Raw genomic sequence first — 18,574 nt, forward strand, 5'->3', positions numbered from 1 at the left:
GGCGGCCTCCTGCTCTGGCCTGGTATATGGTGTGTGTCCAGGGCTGCATCAGTGATGTGTGCAAGCGCATGGCCAGTACGCACAGCTAGACCTTCCGCAGGCCAGATCTTCACCAGCTCGATGTTGAACAGCCCAAGCTGCCTAAAATGTTCATTTTCCAGAATGCTGTAAGAGCCTTCAGGTGATAGCTGGGGGCATTTTAAAACAGTTAGGAAAACGGGCAGGGAGAAGGAGGGCTGCAAGCAGGTGTCTGGAGTCCCAAGCTCTTCTTTCTCAAGATAATGGGCAGTCCTGGGCAAGCCAGACTGGTGAGATGGGGATCCCGGGCTTCCCTGCTTGTCTGCATGGCTAACTCCATTCTGCCTTTAACATAAAACCATTTTATCTGAATAGGTGTTATATAGATGTATCTAGACACACATGTGGAAATGAACACAGGATGGAACTACACCAACTTGGTCATTAAGAGTAACAGACTTAAGGACAATTTTTAATGGGGTTTTTTTTGCCACTTTATTTTCTAAATTCTCCATAGGGAACCCTGTTGGAACTAGAAAAGAAAAGCAATGGCGTTTCAAAGAAAAAGAAAAGATCAGATGGTGTTGTATCCGTGTGCTAGGGCTGCTGGATCAAAGTGCCCCACACTGAGTGGCTTAGAAAAACAGAATTGTTTCCCAGCTCTGGAGGCCAAAAGTCTGAAATCAGGGTGTTGGCAGGGCTGTGCTCCCCCATAGCTATTGGAGAAGGAAGGGCTCCATGCATCTCTCTTAGCTTCTGGTGGTTTGCTGGCTATCTGTGATGTTCGTTGGCTTGGAGATGCATCATTGCAATCTCCTGTCTACACGTGGCGCCTCTCCCTGTGTGTCTTCACGTGGTTTTGCCTCTGTGCCTCTGTGTCTTTTTCCAAATTTCTCTTCTTTTTATAAGGACGCCGGTCATATTGGCTTAGGGCCAACTGATAAACTTATTTTGATTTGATTACCTCTGTAAAGGCCCTGTCTCCAAATACAGTAACATTCTGGGGTACTGGGGATTAGGATTTCAACTTATTTTGAGAGGCGGGGGGGACACAATTCAACCTATAAATAGATGTGTTTCGGGCACCTGGGTGGCTTAGTCGTTAAGCGTCTGCCTTCGGCTCAGGTCATGATCCCAGGGTCCTGGGATCGAGTCCCACATCAGGCTCCCTGCTCGGCGGGAAGCCTGCTTCTCCCTCTCCCACTCCCCCTGCTTGTGTTCCTGCTCTCACTATGTCTCTCTCTGTCAAATAAATAAATAAAATCTTAAAAAAAAAAATAGATGTGTTTCTAGAAATAGGAGGAAGTTCAGGATGGCTATGGTGTTTTCCTTTGTGGGTGGTAGAGTCCATTGAGATGGGGCCTATATGTGAAGAACGGCCAGTGTTACTGTGTTCGTCAGCTTCCAAGATGGTGCCCGATGATCCCCCACCTCTCGAATTCACCTCCCTGCATAGCCTCCTCCCATATTGTACCAGACTTGGTCTGTGTGACCAACAGATGGTCAATAGTGAGGACACAGGAGGCATGTCCAGGAGGGTTGAATAAATTGTGGCAGTGTTGGGAGTTGGGGTTGATGCTGGTAGATGGACCACTGGATGAAATGCTTAGCTTGGGGATGCCTGGGTGGCTCAGTTGGTTAAGCGTCTGCCTTTGGCTCAGGTCATGATCCTGAAGTTCCAGGTTCGAGCCCCGCATCAGGCTCCCTGCTCAGCAGGGAAGCCTGCTTCTCCCTCCTTCTCCCTCTGCTCCAACCCCCACTCATGCTCTTTGTCTCTCTCTCTCACACACAAATAAATAAATAAAATCTTTAAATAAAAAAAAGAAGTGCTTAGCTTGATAGCTCATACAGTGGACTCTGGCCCTAGAATGCCTGGGTCTATGCAGTGATCGATTGGACATGCCTGCCACTGGTGTAGTAAAAAGGGTGGGAGGAGTTGTCAGGTATTGACTGACCCTTTGGAAACAGGCAGGCCTGAGCTTGGATCTGTGTGTCACTTACTGGCTGTGTAACTTTGGGATCTTTGATGAGTCTCTCTGTGTCTCTTAACCACATGATAAACATAGAATCAAACAATTAATTTGCAGGAGGGTTATGAAGAAAGGACCTTGCATAGTGATGGCCACCTTCTCCCTAGTCCCTTTTTTGTTGAAGGTTGGGCTCTTTTGTCATCTTAAATAAGAGAATCGAATGCATAATCTTGGGTGTTCTACTGGGTACACCAAGTCTTTCCTTTCCCGGATTGAGACTGACACTCATGTTAGTGCTTGCTCCATTGCCAATATGGCCTTGAACTCTGGCCAGGACACAGTTCACAGGGTTTTTTATTCCCCCACAGCCTCACTTCTCCCAGGCAAGTGACCCTGGGACAATTTGAATGAAACAGTGGCAGTTCCTCATCATCTCCTCATTTCTTTCTGGGCAAACTGCCCCTACCTCTGGAGACACAAGCATCCTTGGATAAAGCAGGAGCGATTAGAGGCAAAGTAGAAAAGAGCTGTGGGCTGGGGTCAGGACACCTGGGTCTGGCTGCAGATCACTGTGTCTTGACTGCACAACCGTGGGCAAGTGATTTGACCTTTTTGAGGCTCAGTCTGTTCATCTGTAAAATGGGGATAATGAGGCTGCTGTGGGAGGCACTGACCAGGTGGTCCAGGGGATTGTTCCTGACAGGGTAGACAGAAGTAAAATCCTATATTTTTTAACTTTCTGATCAGGAAAGTCATTCATATCCTTTGCAGAAGGTCTGGACAAGTATAAAAAGGGAAACAAAAATCACCTGATATCTCACCACTCAGAGATAATAACACTGCTATTACTTTGTTGTAATGTTCTTGAGTTACTTTTATGTTTTTGTATTGCACTTGACTGAGGGCTTATAAAGACCATGTGAGATGAGACATTTCATACATTTAGCAGAGGACCTGCCCATGTGAGGAAATAGAAATAAATATATTCATGTAATAATTTAATAAATATCAATTAAGTAGAGGTGCGTGTCAGACCGGGACTGTTCATGCATATGTATCTGAATAGATGCACGTGCACACATGTTCATGTGTATTTATATGTATTTATACTAGCAAATGTATTTGTGTGTAAGGTTTTTTTTAGTGCTGGCCTCTGTAACATGAAGTTTCTATATATTTTTAGTGAATCAGAAGAAAATGGCAAAGTGAGTTTTCATCAGGTTTCGGGGGTGTTTCAGATAGTCTGATCTATAATATGAACTACATGAAATTAATTTTCTCGGGTACACCTCGAAAGGATGGAGAGTCCTGTGCATTTGCAGACAAGAGACCATGGTCCCCTAAAGATGCCCTAGGCAAAGAAAACAAACAGTAGTTTTAAGTATTAGCCTCTAATTGAACATCATAAAAGGAGACGATTTTAATTGTGCAGCCACTAATTATGGTATGAACGACCTCCCACGGGCAGCTCTACGTGGCGTGCCCCAGGGGGAGTAGCTTGGGAGTTTAACAAGGGTTAATGATTCTCTTAAGCAATGCTGGGGAGGTCAGAAGTATACACACTACTTTCGCTGTATTTATCTCTGTATGCATGGTGTGTATTATGTATGCATTCGTGAATGTAATACCCAGGTCCCTCCTTCATTCACCATGTATAGTCATGCAGTGCCACCATTCATTCGATCCCCAAATATAGATTGAGTGCTTGCTATGTTCTAAACACCAGCAATACAGAGAGATTAGGTCCCTGTAAGAATGTAAGCTCCAGAGAAGTTGGGACTTTATCTGCATGACCTGTGTGTAGGTTGGTGCTGGCACATAGTAGGTGCTCAATAGATGTTTATTGAGTGACTGAATGGCATATGAATATATGTCTACATGTAATGAACATATAATATATATAGTACTATGTTGCGTGTCATTACAATGGGTATATCACCATTACTGTAGTTATAGATTAACATGGGAATATGATGTATTTATTAGTGGGTTTCTGCTGTATACATCTTACTATCTGAATAGTTTCATATCCTAATTTCTCCCCCAACTTCTGCATGCTTCAAGTCTCTAAAGAGAGAATAACAGAGGAGACCAGCTTCACACGTGGCCTCAGAACGCAACCCTGTTTGCATATGGCAGCCCTGATTCAAACCCAAGCATTGTTAGTCACATGTCTTGAGGGTGGAAGAAAGCCCCAGACTCCCAGATCGGAGAGCGGGCACCTCCCTTGTGTCCCCTTCTCCTTGTGGACCTCCTCTGTGTTGCCTGAGCTGTCTCTGGCCAGGGCCTTTTTTGGTCTGCCCCAGGGACAGTTTGGGGCACCATATGCATTCCCCTAATGACTTGGTCTCTGCAATCAGCAGACTTTGCTTTTCAAGTTGAAGCAGAAAAGGTTAGCTGATTGCTGATTGCACAGACTTTAGATTTCCCCAATCCATCTCCTTGAGGTGTTCCTACTGGACCTGATCTGAGTCCCCTGGGCCCCGTCCTTGGTCCATACACCCTCATCTATGGATGGTGTTCTTGCTCACAGCTCTCCTCTAATTAACTCATCCCCTACGCTGCCCTTGGTTGCATCCATGTCTTTCCTCTGAGGGGCACTGAAAAACCCTTGGAGCCAGAGTCCTTATTCGCCTGTGACCTTGGCAAACCTCAGTGATACACTGCTTCTCACCCTAGTTGCTCCTCACTCTCCTCTGAAGAAATGGTGGCCAAGCCTTTCCTCTCTGGCGGTCAGAGAGGTTGAGTAACTTGCTATGGGTCACACAGCCAGTAAGGGCCAGAGCTGGGATTTGAACCCAGGCACGCTACTTTGTCTTTCACAATATTACAGATTTGACTTGTCTCAGGCCCCCCTTTCCTCTGCCCCTCTGCTTCGTCCCAGCCCAGAGCCAACCATCCCTGAGACACAGTGCCTGTCCCCGGTGGTCCTGTCCTCTGCCCAGCAGGCAGCTCCATGAGGGCTAAGACTTTAGGCCCTTGTTGCTGTCTCTGCATGACATTGCATGGGCAAAGCTCCCCCAGGCACAACTGGGAGGGGACAATGGTGCTCTTTTCTCATCCCTGGGCTCAGGAGGCATAAAGATTTGTTACCCAAGAACCCAAGATCCGAGCTCTGTGCTCTCCCGGCCGCGTGGCAGAGCTGCTCTGCTCTCGCTTTCTTCAGCTCTGAAATAAACATTCACGCATGCCTAAAACGGCCCGGACGTGAACTTCGGCCAGCATCTCCGTGTCTTACAAAGACACAGGTGCCCCATCTCCTGGGAGACTGTGGTCAATTCTGTCGCCCTAGGAAGGAGCTGAGCTCAGACAAGTGCTCCTCTAAGCTACTGGGGATTTTGCACCCAGCCATTTTTCTAGGTGTCTTTAGGAGCTGACATGCCAGTGTCCAGAGGCAAGCGCCTCCCCAGCCATACCCCTGTGTGTGTTATTTCCTGTGACAGCCCACTGGCCTCCTGCCCCGGGGGCCCCGCCTTGGACCAGCTCTCACCTTGTCAGCACCAAGATGAGGATTTCACAGCTGGTAACCTCAATCAGCCAGAGCACACTCTGCCAGCTCCTCGTCACCCCCTGCCTCTCTCCACGCTGCTGATTCTCGGCTCCACTCAGCCCTGAGCCTTCTCGCTCTTTGCTCGCTCTCTCTCTCTCATTAAAACTGGGAAACCTCAAAATCAGATGAAAGGCACAGACCCACAATGCCACGAATAGACAAGCCACTCCGCAAGGGAGAGCTGTGCGTGTCCCCGTAATGGGGAGCAGCCCTAGTCCTCCCTGACTTCCGTTGGGGGCTGTGCATACGTTGCCCCAAAAAGATCACTGGCAAGACCGGTCTTTAAATCCAGGCTCTGCATGTTACTGCCCCGAATGACTTCACTGGCCTCCACTTCTTCATCTGCAACAGAAAGAAAACAAGCCCAGGTTGCACAGATAGGGATTTAAATGGGCAGCTGGGAATGGCGCTTAGATCTGACCCTAAATCTTTATATTTTCACCCTTCCACACTCTCGGCAGTTGGTATATGTGTGTTCCTTAAAGCAACAGTTAACAGGGGCGCCTCGGTGGCTCAGTCAGTTAAGCGTCGGACTCTTGATCTCAGCCCAGGTCTTGATCTCAGGGTTGTGAATTCAAGCCCCATCTTGGGCTCCATGCTGAACGTGGAGCCTACTTTAAAATAAATAAATAAAAACAGTCAACAAGTAATCCTTACATAATTAGAACGGCTTAAAAGAAAAATTGTATCCATAATCCCCCCCTTCTTCCTCATCTATAAATATCACCAGCTTCCTAAGTGTTTTTCCAATTGTATGTGTGTTATTTGCAGATAGATAGGGGCATGATATTTCCTGTTCTATTCCGTTTGCTTAACATTATTCCACAGAAGCATTCCACGCTGCTGCAATCCTTACTTCAAATGTTAATGTCTGCCTAATGGCATCAAAGAGACACGCTGTGATCCCCCTAAGTATTCCCAGTTGCTGGATGATGAGGCTGCTTTCAGCTTCTCCCTGTCCTCCATCCCACCACTCCAAGCATCCTCTGGTACAGACCTTACTCTGCCTTTTGATTGCTTCCCTGTAGGATTAATTCCCAGCAGGTGGGATTCTAGGTTTAAGCCGAGGTTTCTCAGACTGGGCACTACGGACATTTGGGTGAGGCCATTCTCCGTGGAGGGGGCCGTCCTGTGCATTGTAGGATGTCAGGCACCATTCCTGCCTCTACCTGCAGCACACCCCGCCCCCCGACAAACTGTGACAACAAAAAATGTCTCTAGGCATTGCTCAGTGTCTCCTGGGCTGGGGAGGGGGGGCTGGCAAAATCACCCTCAGTTGATAATCATTGTGATAAAGGGTGGGGGTGGATGACATATGCTGCAAATGGAAATCAGAGATTTTCCAGAGTCTGGACAGAATCCAATTAGGACAAGATCAGAGGAGAGAGGGATGAAACCTCAGAGGGTAGTCAGAAGCACCAAGCTGGAGTGCCAACACCACCATTAAGCCTTTGCTTCCCCGGGCCTCAGTGTCTCATCTACAAAATGGGAGTAATAATAGTGACCCATCTGCCAAGCTTTCGAGCCGTGAGGGAGGTCATCAGGGTAAGACGCTCAACACAGTGCCAGGTACAGAAAGATCTCAGTAAATGGCAGTGACCTGTTTGCTCTGGGAGGAGCCCTCTGGCTTGTCCATCTTTGCCTTTGCTGCCTCTGAGGATTCAAAGTTGGGGGAGTCGGCATGCAGAGTTAAAAGGGAACCATTCTTGTCTGCCTCCCCCCCACACCCAACTGATCTCCCACTCCAGATCCATCTGTGAGGCAGACGAAGCTTCCAGAACCAGCCTCTGTGACTGTTCTGGGAAACAGTAATTGGTCCGTACATTTACTCATCCATCCAAGGTGTACTGCCTGGCGCAAAGTGGGTGGTGCAGGTTCAGAGCATAGCTCTGGGGTCAGACACACTGGGCTGAGACCTCCCAGTGTGGGCGAGGGAGCTCTGTCTGTGGGCCATGCCCTCCTGGCCCCCAAAACATCCATATCCTCTATAAAATTCAAAGCATCTGTCTGAGGGTCTGTAAGCCCATCTGTATAGAGAGGATACCTCAAGGGGTGCTCACTACGTACTAGGTGCTCAGTGAACACTAGGCTCAGCCTAGGGTATGTCTCCTCCCCAGAAGCTCTGGCAGGTGGGTGAGTTCTTGTCCAAGGCCAATGTGTGCTTGTGGTCTCTGCCTCCAGGAGAAGTACGTGGAGGAGCTCGCAGCGGTGAGACAGACCCTCCAGACAGACCTGGAGACGTCCATCCGGCGGATTGCCGACCTGCAGGCAGCCTTAGAGGAGGTGGCGTCCAGCGACAGTGACACGGAGAGGTAACCTACGGGGGCCAGGTGCGGCTGGGTGCAGCAGGTGGACTCTGCCCTGGAGCATTCTACGGTCTTTGGTGGACAGAACTCCCGCTCTTGGGTCTGGGGGCCACATCTGCGGGGAGACCCAGATGTGTTTAGTGGTAGGACGGATAACTGGCTGGCTTGCATGAGGAGGGACAGGACTTTTGGTTCCCCTCTGGTGTCAGCATCTCCTTGTTGCCACTAAAAACACCTAGCCTAGCTCTCCGAGCCTTTGGGGAGGCAGTTGGGGGAGTGCTTGCAAAGTGGGCTGCCGATTGTGATTATGGGCAAGTTACATGTCTGATCTGGGTCCAATTCCCTCACATACAAAGCGGACCTAATACTTTGGACCAACCACAACAAACTGCTCTATTTTGACTTTGGATGTGCAGATTGACCTTTCGTGTGCTCAACCCACTGCCTACCTCGTAGGGTTGTCAGTAAGAGTCAAATGAGGTACCAGATGGACACCACTTAGAACAGTGCCGGGAGTGCACATGAGCTGTCAGGATGTAAGCTGTGTTTGTGCACATAATGGGCATCTCTTCACAGAGGCAAGAGCTGATTCAGAGATACAAGATTAGACAGCTGGTGATGGGCCAGACCACTCAAATTCAATGTCAGGGCTTCTCTCCTTTCTCAGAAGACAGGTTGCTTCCTACCATCTCCACTCAAGTCTCGAGCTGCCACAGGCCATGGGTGGGCTGCTCACCTGGAGGGAGTTTGAGGCATCACAGGTGGGCACATGGGCCCGGGCTGTCCAACCCCTGCAGGTGGCCCATAGTCCTGTTCCCCAGAGCTGCCTTTGTAACCTTGGCATGTTACTTCTCTGGAAACCACAGCTGTCTGTCTGGCTGCAGTTCTCTGTCCCCATCCCGCCCTCTGCCATGAAGCCCAGGCAGCAGGGAGAGCATTGCTTTTGTAAGAAACAGCGTGCCTTAACCTAACCTTCAGATGTGGCTCTGTCCCTACACACACCTGCGTGGGCTGCATCGGCCACTGCTCCCTCTTGGTCTTTGTCTCTGTGCGGGATGATTCGTGTTGCAGCCAGAAGAGTCCAATATCAGACCATGAGTGCAACCCTCTCCCACTTCCACGAGGACCCTGAGAGAGGTTCAAGGCCACATAGCAAATTAGCATCGTGCACCGGGTGAGAACCCAGGGCTGCTGAGTTTCCTACCCTAGACCTTTGCCTGTCACACCCCCTTAATAAGGTGAAGAAGGGGCCAGCTGCTGACATGCAAGAGGCGTGGGCTGGAGATGGGCGGTGAGGGAAATAGTGTTGCAAGTTAGCTGTGGGTTAGCCAGTGGGAAGAACGGGTAGAGCTGACCATGCCTGGTCAAGGAAAAAAAGCCTGGAAGGAAACACACCGACATTCTAATACTGATGGAAGGCATTACTGCTGACCTAAATTTGTGTTTTCTTCAAGCTTATATATTCTATAAGCTCTATATATTCTAAAATTTCTGCAGTGAACATACACACACAGCCCTAGCTATACTAGGGTCCTCTTTGGGATATTTTGCTCATATAAGTTATGGACTTTATTTTTTAATTTTTTTTAAGATAATTCATTTCAGAGAGAGAAAGTGAATAGGGTGGAGGGGCAGGGGGAGAGGGAGAGAGAGAGTCCTAAGCAGACTCTGCACTAAGGGTTGAGCCCAATGTGGGGCTCAATCTCATGACCCCGAGACCACAACCCGAGCTGAAGCCAGAGTCAGTCACTTAACTGACTGAGCCACCCAGGTGCCCCTAAGTTATGGACTTTAGACCCCTGATTTTATAATGTAAACACATCCTTTCCTTGATGCGGTTCTGGGCTGGTCATAAGTTGCTCCGAGATGTGTAACCTCAAACTTTCCCGTGAAGATGTTCATGCTCAGCATCAGTCAGATGGAGACCCAGTGGGCTCTCCATGTCCTTGCCTTTAAACAAAGAGCTTCATCTAAGAAATCTCAGTTTGTACAAAAATAGCTTCCATGCACAATTCTAAGTACCGCCACCATGCCCTGCTAATTTGCACGGTGACCAAATTTTGGTGAAATGGCAAATACTGGTGTTGCACCTGCTTCCTGGCTCATGATTACATTTAGGATGTCCCGTGTGCTGCCCTCCCTGCAGTCTTATTAGAGTCCTGACAGAACTCACATCTGTAATTATAAACCCTATTTTCAATATTACCCACTTGATGCTGGGGCTGGATCTTCCATTATTAAAGACATTAGCACTTTTGCATTAATTATAGTGAGAATTAATGGTTATATATACTAGTATTTTTTTTTTTTAACCAATGAGCAAAACTTTGGAACCATTTTTACTTGCATAGCCAGAGAGTGCTTTTCTTTTCCTTCTTTTTTTAGAGAGAGAGCCCAAGCTGGAAGGGGGAGGGGCAGAGGGAGAGAGAGAAACTTAAGCAGGCTCCATGTTCAGCATGGAGCCTGATGCAGGGCTCGATCCCGCGACCCTGAGATCATGACCTGAGCCAAAACCAAGAGTCAGACATTTAACCGACTGAGCCATCCATGTGCCCAGCTTTTCTTTTTTTTTCTTCAAGTTTTTATTTTAATTCCAGTATTGTTAACATACAGTGTTATATTAGTTTCCAGTGTACAATACCGTGATTGAACGATTCTATACATTATTCAGTGCTCATCATGATAAGTGTACTCTTAATCCCTATTTCAGTCATCCCCCTGCCCTCCTCCCCTCTGGTAGCCATTTGTTCTCTAGAGGTAAGAGTCTGTTTCTTGGTTTGCCTCTCTCTCTTCTTTTTTCCATTTGCCCATTTGTTTTGTTTTTTCAATTCCACGTATGAGTGAGATCATATGGTATTTGTCTTTCTTTGGCTGACTTATTTCACTTAGCGTAATACTCTCTAGCTCCATCCACATCATTGCAAATGGCAAAATTTCATTCTTTTTGATGGCTGAGTAATATTCCTGTGTGTGTGTGTGTGTGTGTACTAAATCTTCTTTATCTGTTGTCTACGGATGGACACTTGGGTTACTTCCAGAATTTGGCTACTGTAGATAATGCTGCCATAAACATAGGGGTGCATGTATCCCTTCGAACTGATGTTTTCATATTCTTTGGGTAAATACCCAGGAGGGAGATTACTGGATCATAGGGTAGTTCTAGTTTTAATTTTTTGAGGACCCTCCATACTGTTTTCCAGAGTGGCTGCACCAACAGTGCATGAGGATTCCTTTTTCTCCACATCCTTGCCAACACTTGTTTCTTGTGCTTTTGATTTTGGCCATTGTGACAGGTGTGAGATGATAGCTCATTGCGGTCTTGATTTGCATTTCCTGATGCTGAGTGATGTTGAGCATCTTTTCATGTGTCTGTTGGCCATTTGTATGTCTTCTCTGGAGAAATGTCTGTTCATGTCTTCTGCCTACTTTTAATTGGATTCTTTGTTTTGGGGGTGTTCAGATTGCTTTTCTGATACATGAAAGTTATCAATGAAATAAATGAAAGTTATCAAAATAACAAAATAGGAAAGAGGCAGAGGACCTGTGCTTGGAGGTGTGGATAGAGGCTAGAGAGAAGGTGTGACAGGAGCAGGGAGCGCATTCTCGCCTGGAAAGTGAGGTCCCAGTGGTGGGGTCACAGAGGGTTATAAGTATCACTCCAGTCTCAGCTCATAGGGGCTCCTCTAGAGCCTTAAAGGGACCCGCCTCACCCTCACCTCTCAGTAGGAGGTACTTTCTCTCTTTCCGCTCTGTGCATACCCATCCACCTTTTCTGAGCTCCATACCCTGGATCCCCGGGAATCCCCTCTGAACCCCAGCTTCCTGTCTGCATTTTCGTGATCTTCTGTCCCAGTAGGACTTGGTCCTGACTCTCTGCCCTGTTACTTGGGTTTGAAAGAGAGGCAGAGCCGAGATTTCACCTGTAGCACAGGAATGGGGGGAGACCAGGGAGAGAATTGCCCACAAAGAAGTCTCGACACATTTCGAAGAATTTATATTGCACAGACCTTGTTCTCTGGTCACGCTGCAATTAAACTGATTATCAGCAATAAAAGGAAATGCATGCCTTGCTAGGCCACAGAGACGCCGTCCGGAGCAGAGCCCCAGGTCCTACCCCCGGTACCACCCTGTCCTCTTCCCCTCTTAACGGCTCTGCACTGTACTTCCTGCTTAATTGTCTCATCACCTGGGGTACGTTGGCGGTTTGGATGGGAGCCCGAGGGATTTGGCAAGGTACCTCTCCAAACTGAGCTCTCAATTAGGATTCACACCCACCCTGAGGGGAGAGAGAGAGTGTGTGTGTGTGGTGCTTCTGCTGGAGGGAAGGTTCTTTAAGAGGCTTGTTCAAATTATGAAAAGTCGCATTCCCCATGTTGGGAATTAGATCCGAGCGTAACAGGCCTTCCAAGGCTGGAATCGCGGTTATGTGCTCAGAAAGCCAAGTGGCCCGGGCAGCGGCATTTAAACACGTGCCATCCTGCACTCGGGCTCTGTGTTGTGCCTTAGATGGCGGTGTCAGCCTTCGCAGATTAATGGGGAAATGCTTTAAGCTGGTCCCCCGGGGCCCAGAGCACACTCATTACTCATGGAGGGAGGGATGCATCAGCTGACAGCCCCGTCTACTCCTGGCCCAGGGTCTGCAGCTGCTCTGCCTGTCACCTTTCTGGGGGTTTGGGGTGAGGGGAAGGGGGAATGTGTGGAGAGGTCAATGGACAACCTCTGACTCCTAGGTCAGCGGAGAGTGTATCAATTCCAGCTGGCCCGGTCAGAGACGAATGCTCTAGAAAGGTGTCTTCTGTCACTGTGTTGCGTGTAAGTTGTATGTTTCTCAACATACCTCCTGTTAACTGGGCTAAAATTAGGCTGCAGTAGGATAAGTAGGAAGATGTGAGGCTCACCACACGTGGCAGTTGCCACGTCATTCTGAGTTGATTTATTTAGCAGCAGGCCCAGGTTCTGGCCAGACTGTAAAGCTTCCTGCTACATAGGAAGGCAGGCTTTGGAACTGCTCACATTCCTTTTCCTAAAACTCCCTACCTTCTAATTTGCACCCTGTGAGCTCCCTCCCGCCCCCTTGAGTAATAAGCATGCCCGAGGCCTGGGGGGAACATTAAAGCATCTCTCCATTATTCTAGAAGGTTGATGCCCCATTCCCAATGACAAAATGGGGCCCTGGTGCAGGATAGCACACGTTTAAATGACATCCCAGAAGCCATCTGGCTTTCCAAGGGTCCTTCCAGCTTGGGAGGCCTGGATACCCAGCTAATGGGGTTCATGGGGAGTCAGGGCTCCAGCCTATTTTATCCACTCTTGCCTTGTGGGAAATGATGGTGATTGGGATGAGAGCTACTCCCTGCTGAGGACTGACTTGGTGCCAGGCTACGCAACCTACTTGTTTTGCAGACGTTGTTCTCACAACTTTTGAGGTTGGTACCCATTTTATGGACCAGGACACTAGAGTCAGAGAAGTCAAGGAGATGGCTTGGGTTCACCCAGCAAGTGATGGGGCCATGATGGTCTCCAGGCCGACCCCACCTCCCACACTTCCAATGAGCAGGCTCTGCTGTCATGTCCCATGGACCCCTTCTTCCCCCTTTCTCTTGCGAAGGTCTTCATTCTCCACCAAGTAGTTAACTGGCCTGTCACGCTGGAGCACATGTGTCCGTCACTGTGACGGGGGCCAGCGCATTCTTGTTACTTCCCAGGCAATGTGTGCATTTAGATTGGAATTTTCTGACAAAGACTCATGCTAAAAGAATACAACAGAAGACATCTAATTAATTACCTTGCCTATCAGCAAGCCCCTGTCCACCAATGCCTGGCACAAGTTCTTTCTTGCCACATGCACCAAAAGTGAGAGAAAGAACCACTGATAGGTCAGGAGACAGGGTTCTGTCCTGGCTGCACCAACCAATAGATCTGGACCAGGTCATCTGTCCTTCCTGGGCCTCTGCTGGCCCAGCCAACACATTAAAATCCTCATCATTGCCACCACCATCATCACCACCGATATTCACCTTCCATGTTTTGTTTTTAAATATTTTATTTATTTATTTATTTGAGAGAGAGAGAGAGAGCATGAGTGGGTGAAGGGCAGAGGGAGGAAGCAGGCTCCCCACTGAGCAGGGAGCCCGATGTGGGACTCGATCCCGAGACTCCAGGATCATGCCCTGAGCTGAAGGCAGACGCTTAACCGACTGAGCCAACCAGGTGCCCTTTCAACTTCCATGTTCAGACAGGAGGTAACAGTAAGAAATAGGCAAACATGGAGCTTGCAGCCCAGAGACTCTTTCTTCATAGGGTAAAAGGGTCAGTGGATTTTGAATTCCCTCTTAAGTGGAATCCCTCCCTTTGTTTTTTACATCAGCACAAACTCCCATAGAAAAGTTTAGCTTAGGATGGAGTGCAGAGATGAAGGTTCAGGGTCAAGTCTCCCTACTCCCTACTCCAGCTCTCTTCCTGAACCCTTGGGAACCCCTGTGAGGTCTCCCATTTGGTTCGATGAGTCCCAGGACCACACAGAAAAAAAAAAACTGCTTCTGCCTGGAAGCCTTTCCCCTCCCCCCACCTCCAAGGTGTAGACCACTGCAGGGTGAAGCCGTTAAGTGCCTTGTGCAATTTCTCAGACCGTAAAGTTTCCAGAAGCTCTCCTCAACCCAGTCTCTTTATTTTAAACATATTCTGTTTTGTTGAGACCTTCTAAGATGGCGGGTAGTATGGGGCGCAGACCGGACACCCCCCCTTGGCCTGGATGGTAATTGATCAGAAGTTGACAAGCAGAATGCGTAGCAGACCTTGACTTTAACCTCAGCAGTTCTGTGAAAATTCAGTGACATGGGTTCACAGGCGAAAGCAACCAGTGCACAGATTAAAATGCCTATAAAAATATAGGATTATTTTCAATAAGCATCCATACCGGTATCTTTTTATTTCTTATGGCTGGTTCTCCTCCGGAGTCATGGGCTTGGAAGGTACTTATAAGGATTGCTGATAATCTTATGCTCTTACAAGATTGCTTCTTTAGATTCTTCACCATTTTTTCCCCCACATGGTGATAAAGTGTATAATCATCGTTGATACAGCAGTGATGGGTCACGCCTGCTGCCTGCTTATTTCTCATTAAAAAAAACAAACATTGGCTCAGAAAACCCAGTGCTTTCTGTTAAGGCAGAAACCAGCACTGAGCTTAGCTATTGTAATAGTCAGAGTCTGGCAGGAGCCTGAGGCTCGTCCCAAAAGAGGGAGTCTAATAAAGGGACTATTTGCAAAGATATGGGCCCTGTGTAGGGAAGCACCAGGGATGGTACAGCACCCAGGGGCTCGTAGTCATGCCTGGGAGCATATAGGGAGGGCTGCCAGGCAGGAGAAGCTCTGGCTTTTGGTTGAGGGCTGGAGCCAATGCCAGGAGAAGCAGTAGGGAGAATTCTAAGAGAATAAATACTCCAGCTTCCTCTCTTCCTTCCTCCCCTCCAGTGGCCATCTGAGTTCCCTAGTGGCCACACCCAAGGGGAAGTCACGGGGCAGGGAGCCCATGGATGTGGCCTGTCTAGATCAGCCTTCGGGGCACACAGCAGGGTGGACAGCATGAAGTGGAGAAGGAATGGAGAGAAGACGTCTTGAAGTAAATGCCTCTTTAGTCTGGGGTGAGGGGAGAGTCCTTTCAGAAGGGGACAGATTTAAATGCTCACTTCAGCCATGGGGGTCACACACATGGAATCGGCAAGGGTAACTAGTGGTCAGGAATGAACACTAGCACGTGTTTTGATTAGTGATCTTCTCCTATAAATATTTTCCTGGGCTGGGTTCCATTAAAGATTGTTGTTCAGTCAAATGAAGTATGTCAGAGAGAACTTGTTTCCTGCAGAGCTCAAGGCAAGTTGCCTTAGGAGTATGAAGATGTTAGGTTGCCTGGACACCCTCTAGGACCTGTGAGCACAGCCTCTTTTAATCCAGAGTCCTGGAATCCTGGGGTGGGAAATGGGCCTGAAACACTCCCCCACACAACATGCCCCAAATCCCACCCCTGCTGCAGCCAGGCTTTGCCATTCCTCCCAGCCTGTGGCCATGAGGAAACTTGTTCCGAGTATAACTAAGCCTCTCTATTACGACACACCATTTACAACTCAATGGCTTGGGCCACAGGTGTCTTCAGGTTTTTTGTTTTTTTTTTTTTCTTTCAATCAACATTCTAGAAGATTTAACCTTATTCCCTGGAACCCGTCTGCTTCTGAGGTTGCCTTGTCTACCACATCCTTAGCTTCTCTGGCTTCACTGGAACCAGTGTCCTTAGCCTGGGTCCTGTGTACCAGGAGTTCAAGGGAGTGGTTGTCCAGGCCTGAGGTCTAGATGATACCGTGAATTCTCAGGTATTGGGCTAAAATTTGAGTCAGTGCTTGTTCATTCGGAGAAGCAGAAGTGGAAGTTCTATAGTCTTTATAAAAGATTCTCAGAAATAAGCCTCAGGACTCCTGCTTTAACCACAAGTGCACCCTTTCCAGTGTATATAATCATCAAGTATCTAAGCTGGACCAGGCCTCAGCTCACTGGCCCAAACTCCATTAGTTCACAGATGGGGAAACTGAGATCCCAGGTAGGGAAGGGGGGAGGGGTCAGGCCACCCAGCGAGGCCTCTAGGATTTGGTTGCCTTTTCTCTCCGTCTCTTATTCTATCCACAACCCTTGCCCAGCAGAGCCATAGAAAGACTCAGGACTCTAGCAGGATTAGAGTTTGATCTACTCATGTGGACCGCTTCAGTTCACAAAGTGGTGTTTTTAAGTAGTTGGTTTAAAGCTGCATCAACACTTTGTATATAGATCCCCGAGAAGATTCAGGGTCACTCACCAAAGACACTTTTGTCCTATTGTGGGTTTTTTTTTTTTTTATTGGCACCATAGCAAGTGGTTACAAACTTCATGTCTTAAACCAACACAGATTTTATTATCTTATAGTTCTGTCGATTAGAAGCCCAAGGAGGATCTCCCTGGCCTAATTAAGGTGTCAGAAGGGCTGTGTTCCTCCTGGAGCCTCTAGGGGGAGAATGCATTTCCTTCCCTTTTCCCATTGGTGGAGGGTACTAACACACCTTGGCTTGTGATACTTTCATCATCAGAGCCAGCCACAGGGACCTAAGGATCTTGGGATCGAGGATTAGGACATTGACATCTCTGGGGGTTGCTATTCTTCCTCTCCTAGGGTCATTCACAAAAGCTGCTTTCGTGACACTGAAGAAGTCACAGCAGACTTTTCTTTAAAAGCCTGGAGAGTAAGTATGTTAGGCTTTGGGGGCCCTCTGATCTTTCTTGCCACTATTCTGCTATTGTAGAGCAAAAACCGTCATGGGCAAAATGGAAATGAGTCAGTGTGGCTGTGTTTTAATAAAACTTTATTTATAAAAGAAACATCTGTAAATGGATAAAGAAGATGTGGTATATATATACAGTGGAATATTATGCAGCCATCAAAAGGAATGAGATCTTGCCATTTGCAACGACGTGGATGGAACTGGAGGGTATTGTGTTGAGTGAAATAAGTCAAACAGAGAAAGACATGTATCATATGATCTCACTGATATGAGGAATTCTTAATCGCAGGAAACAAACTGGGTGTTGTTGGAGTGGGGGGTGGGGTGGGAGGGATGGGGTGACTGGGTGATAGACACTGGGGAGGGTATGTGCTCTGGTAAGCGCTGTGAATTGTGCAAGACTGTTGAATCTCAGATCTGTACCTCTGAAACAAATAATGCAATATATGTTAAGAAAAAAAGAAGAAGAAGAAGAAGAAGGTAGTGGGAGGGGAAGAATGAAGCGGGGGAAATCGGAGGGGTAGATGAACCATGAGAGACGATGGACTCTGAAAAACAAACTGAGGGTTCTAGATGGGAGGGGGGTGGGAGGATGGGTTAGCCTGGTGGTGGGTATTGAGGAGGGCACATTCTGCATGGAGCACTGGGTGTTATGCACAAACAATGAATCATGGAACACTTCATCTAAAACTAATGATGTAATGTATGGGGATTAACATAAGAATAAAAATAATAATAATAATAAATAAAAAAATAAAAGAAACATCTGTAGGTTGGATTTGGTCAATGACTGAAGTTCATTGAATTCACAAAGCATTGTCTGAGAGAATTTCTGGTCTGGCCTGAGCCCTGGGGCCAAAGGGATGAATAAGACATGTTCTTGGTTCATAAGAGGCTCTTGCGGTCCTGGTGGAGACAGACAGGTGTGAGTAGAAGCCCCCAGACTGACTGGCCCTTGAGGGTAGGGACCAAGGAGCCAGAGGTACATCCCTCGGAGAAGCGACCGGGTTTTCTAAGGAAGGAATTTCCCAGATCCCACACAAAGAATAAAGCTGGGAGGCCCTGGCCTGTGAACCCGGGGTTTAAATAGGGTCTCAGATATCTGGGGTCATGGTTTGGCTGTCAACACCCGCACACTGGGCAACCACCTTCTGGTTACGAGCATGAGGTTAATAGCTCTTACAGATCTGGGACTCAGTGCTGCGTGACCTTGAACAAGGGTGCCAGTTTCCTTATTCACTAAATGGACCTAGGCGGGATGGTTAGATGAGATCGCATGGAAAGCGTACTTGTTGAATGAAGGGATCCTCCCTCCAGAATAGCTACTCCTGTAATTAGTCTCGGAGTTTCCCAGAATGCCCTGGAAAGCTGGCCTCCTGCCCTCTTGTCTGATTCACAGGCACTCACAAAGAACATAAAACAAATGCA

General features: G+C 47.9%; 1 protein-coding gene across 1 annotated transcript in view; it reads left to right on the top strand.

Moving 5' to 3' along the window:
* The window catches only part of MYO18B (myosin XVIIIB), a 231,565-nt gene that overhangs the window by 186,789 nt on the left and 26,202 nt on the right, over positions 1 to 18,574 (top strand). Inside the window, exon 39 of the mRNA XM_064577697.1 lies at positions 7,720 to 7,850. Within this exon, the coding sequence (XP_064433767.1) occupies positions 7,720 to 7,850 (131 nt within the window). The remainder of the gene's footprint in view (positions 1 to 7,719; positions 7,851 to 18,574) is intronic.

Source organism: Mirounga angustirostris, unplaced genomic scaffold, assembly GCF_029215605.1.
Source record: "Mirounga angustirostris isolate CCGP_5_RB_7025 unplaced genomic scaffold, mMirAng1.0.hap1 SCAF_14, whole genome shotgun sequence".
In the NCBI taxonomy this organism is placed as follows: domain Eukaryota; kingdom Metazoa; phylum Chordata; class Mammalia; order Carnivora; family Phocidae; genus Mirounga; species Mirounga angustirostris.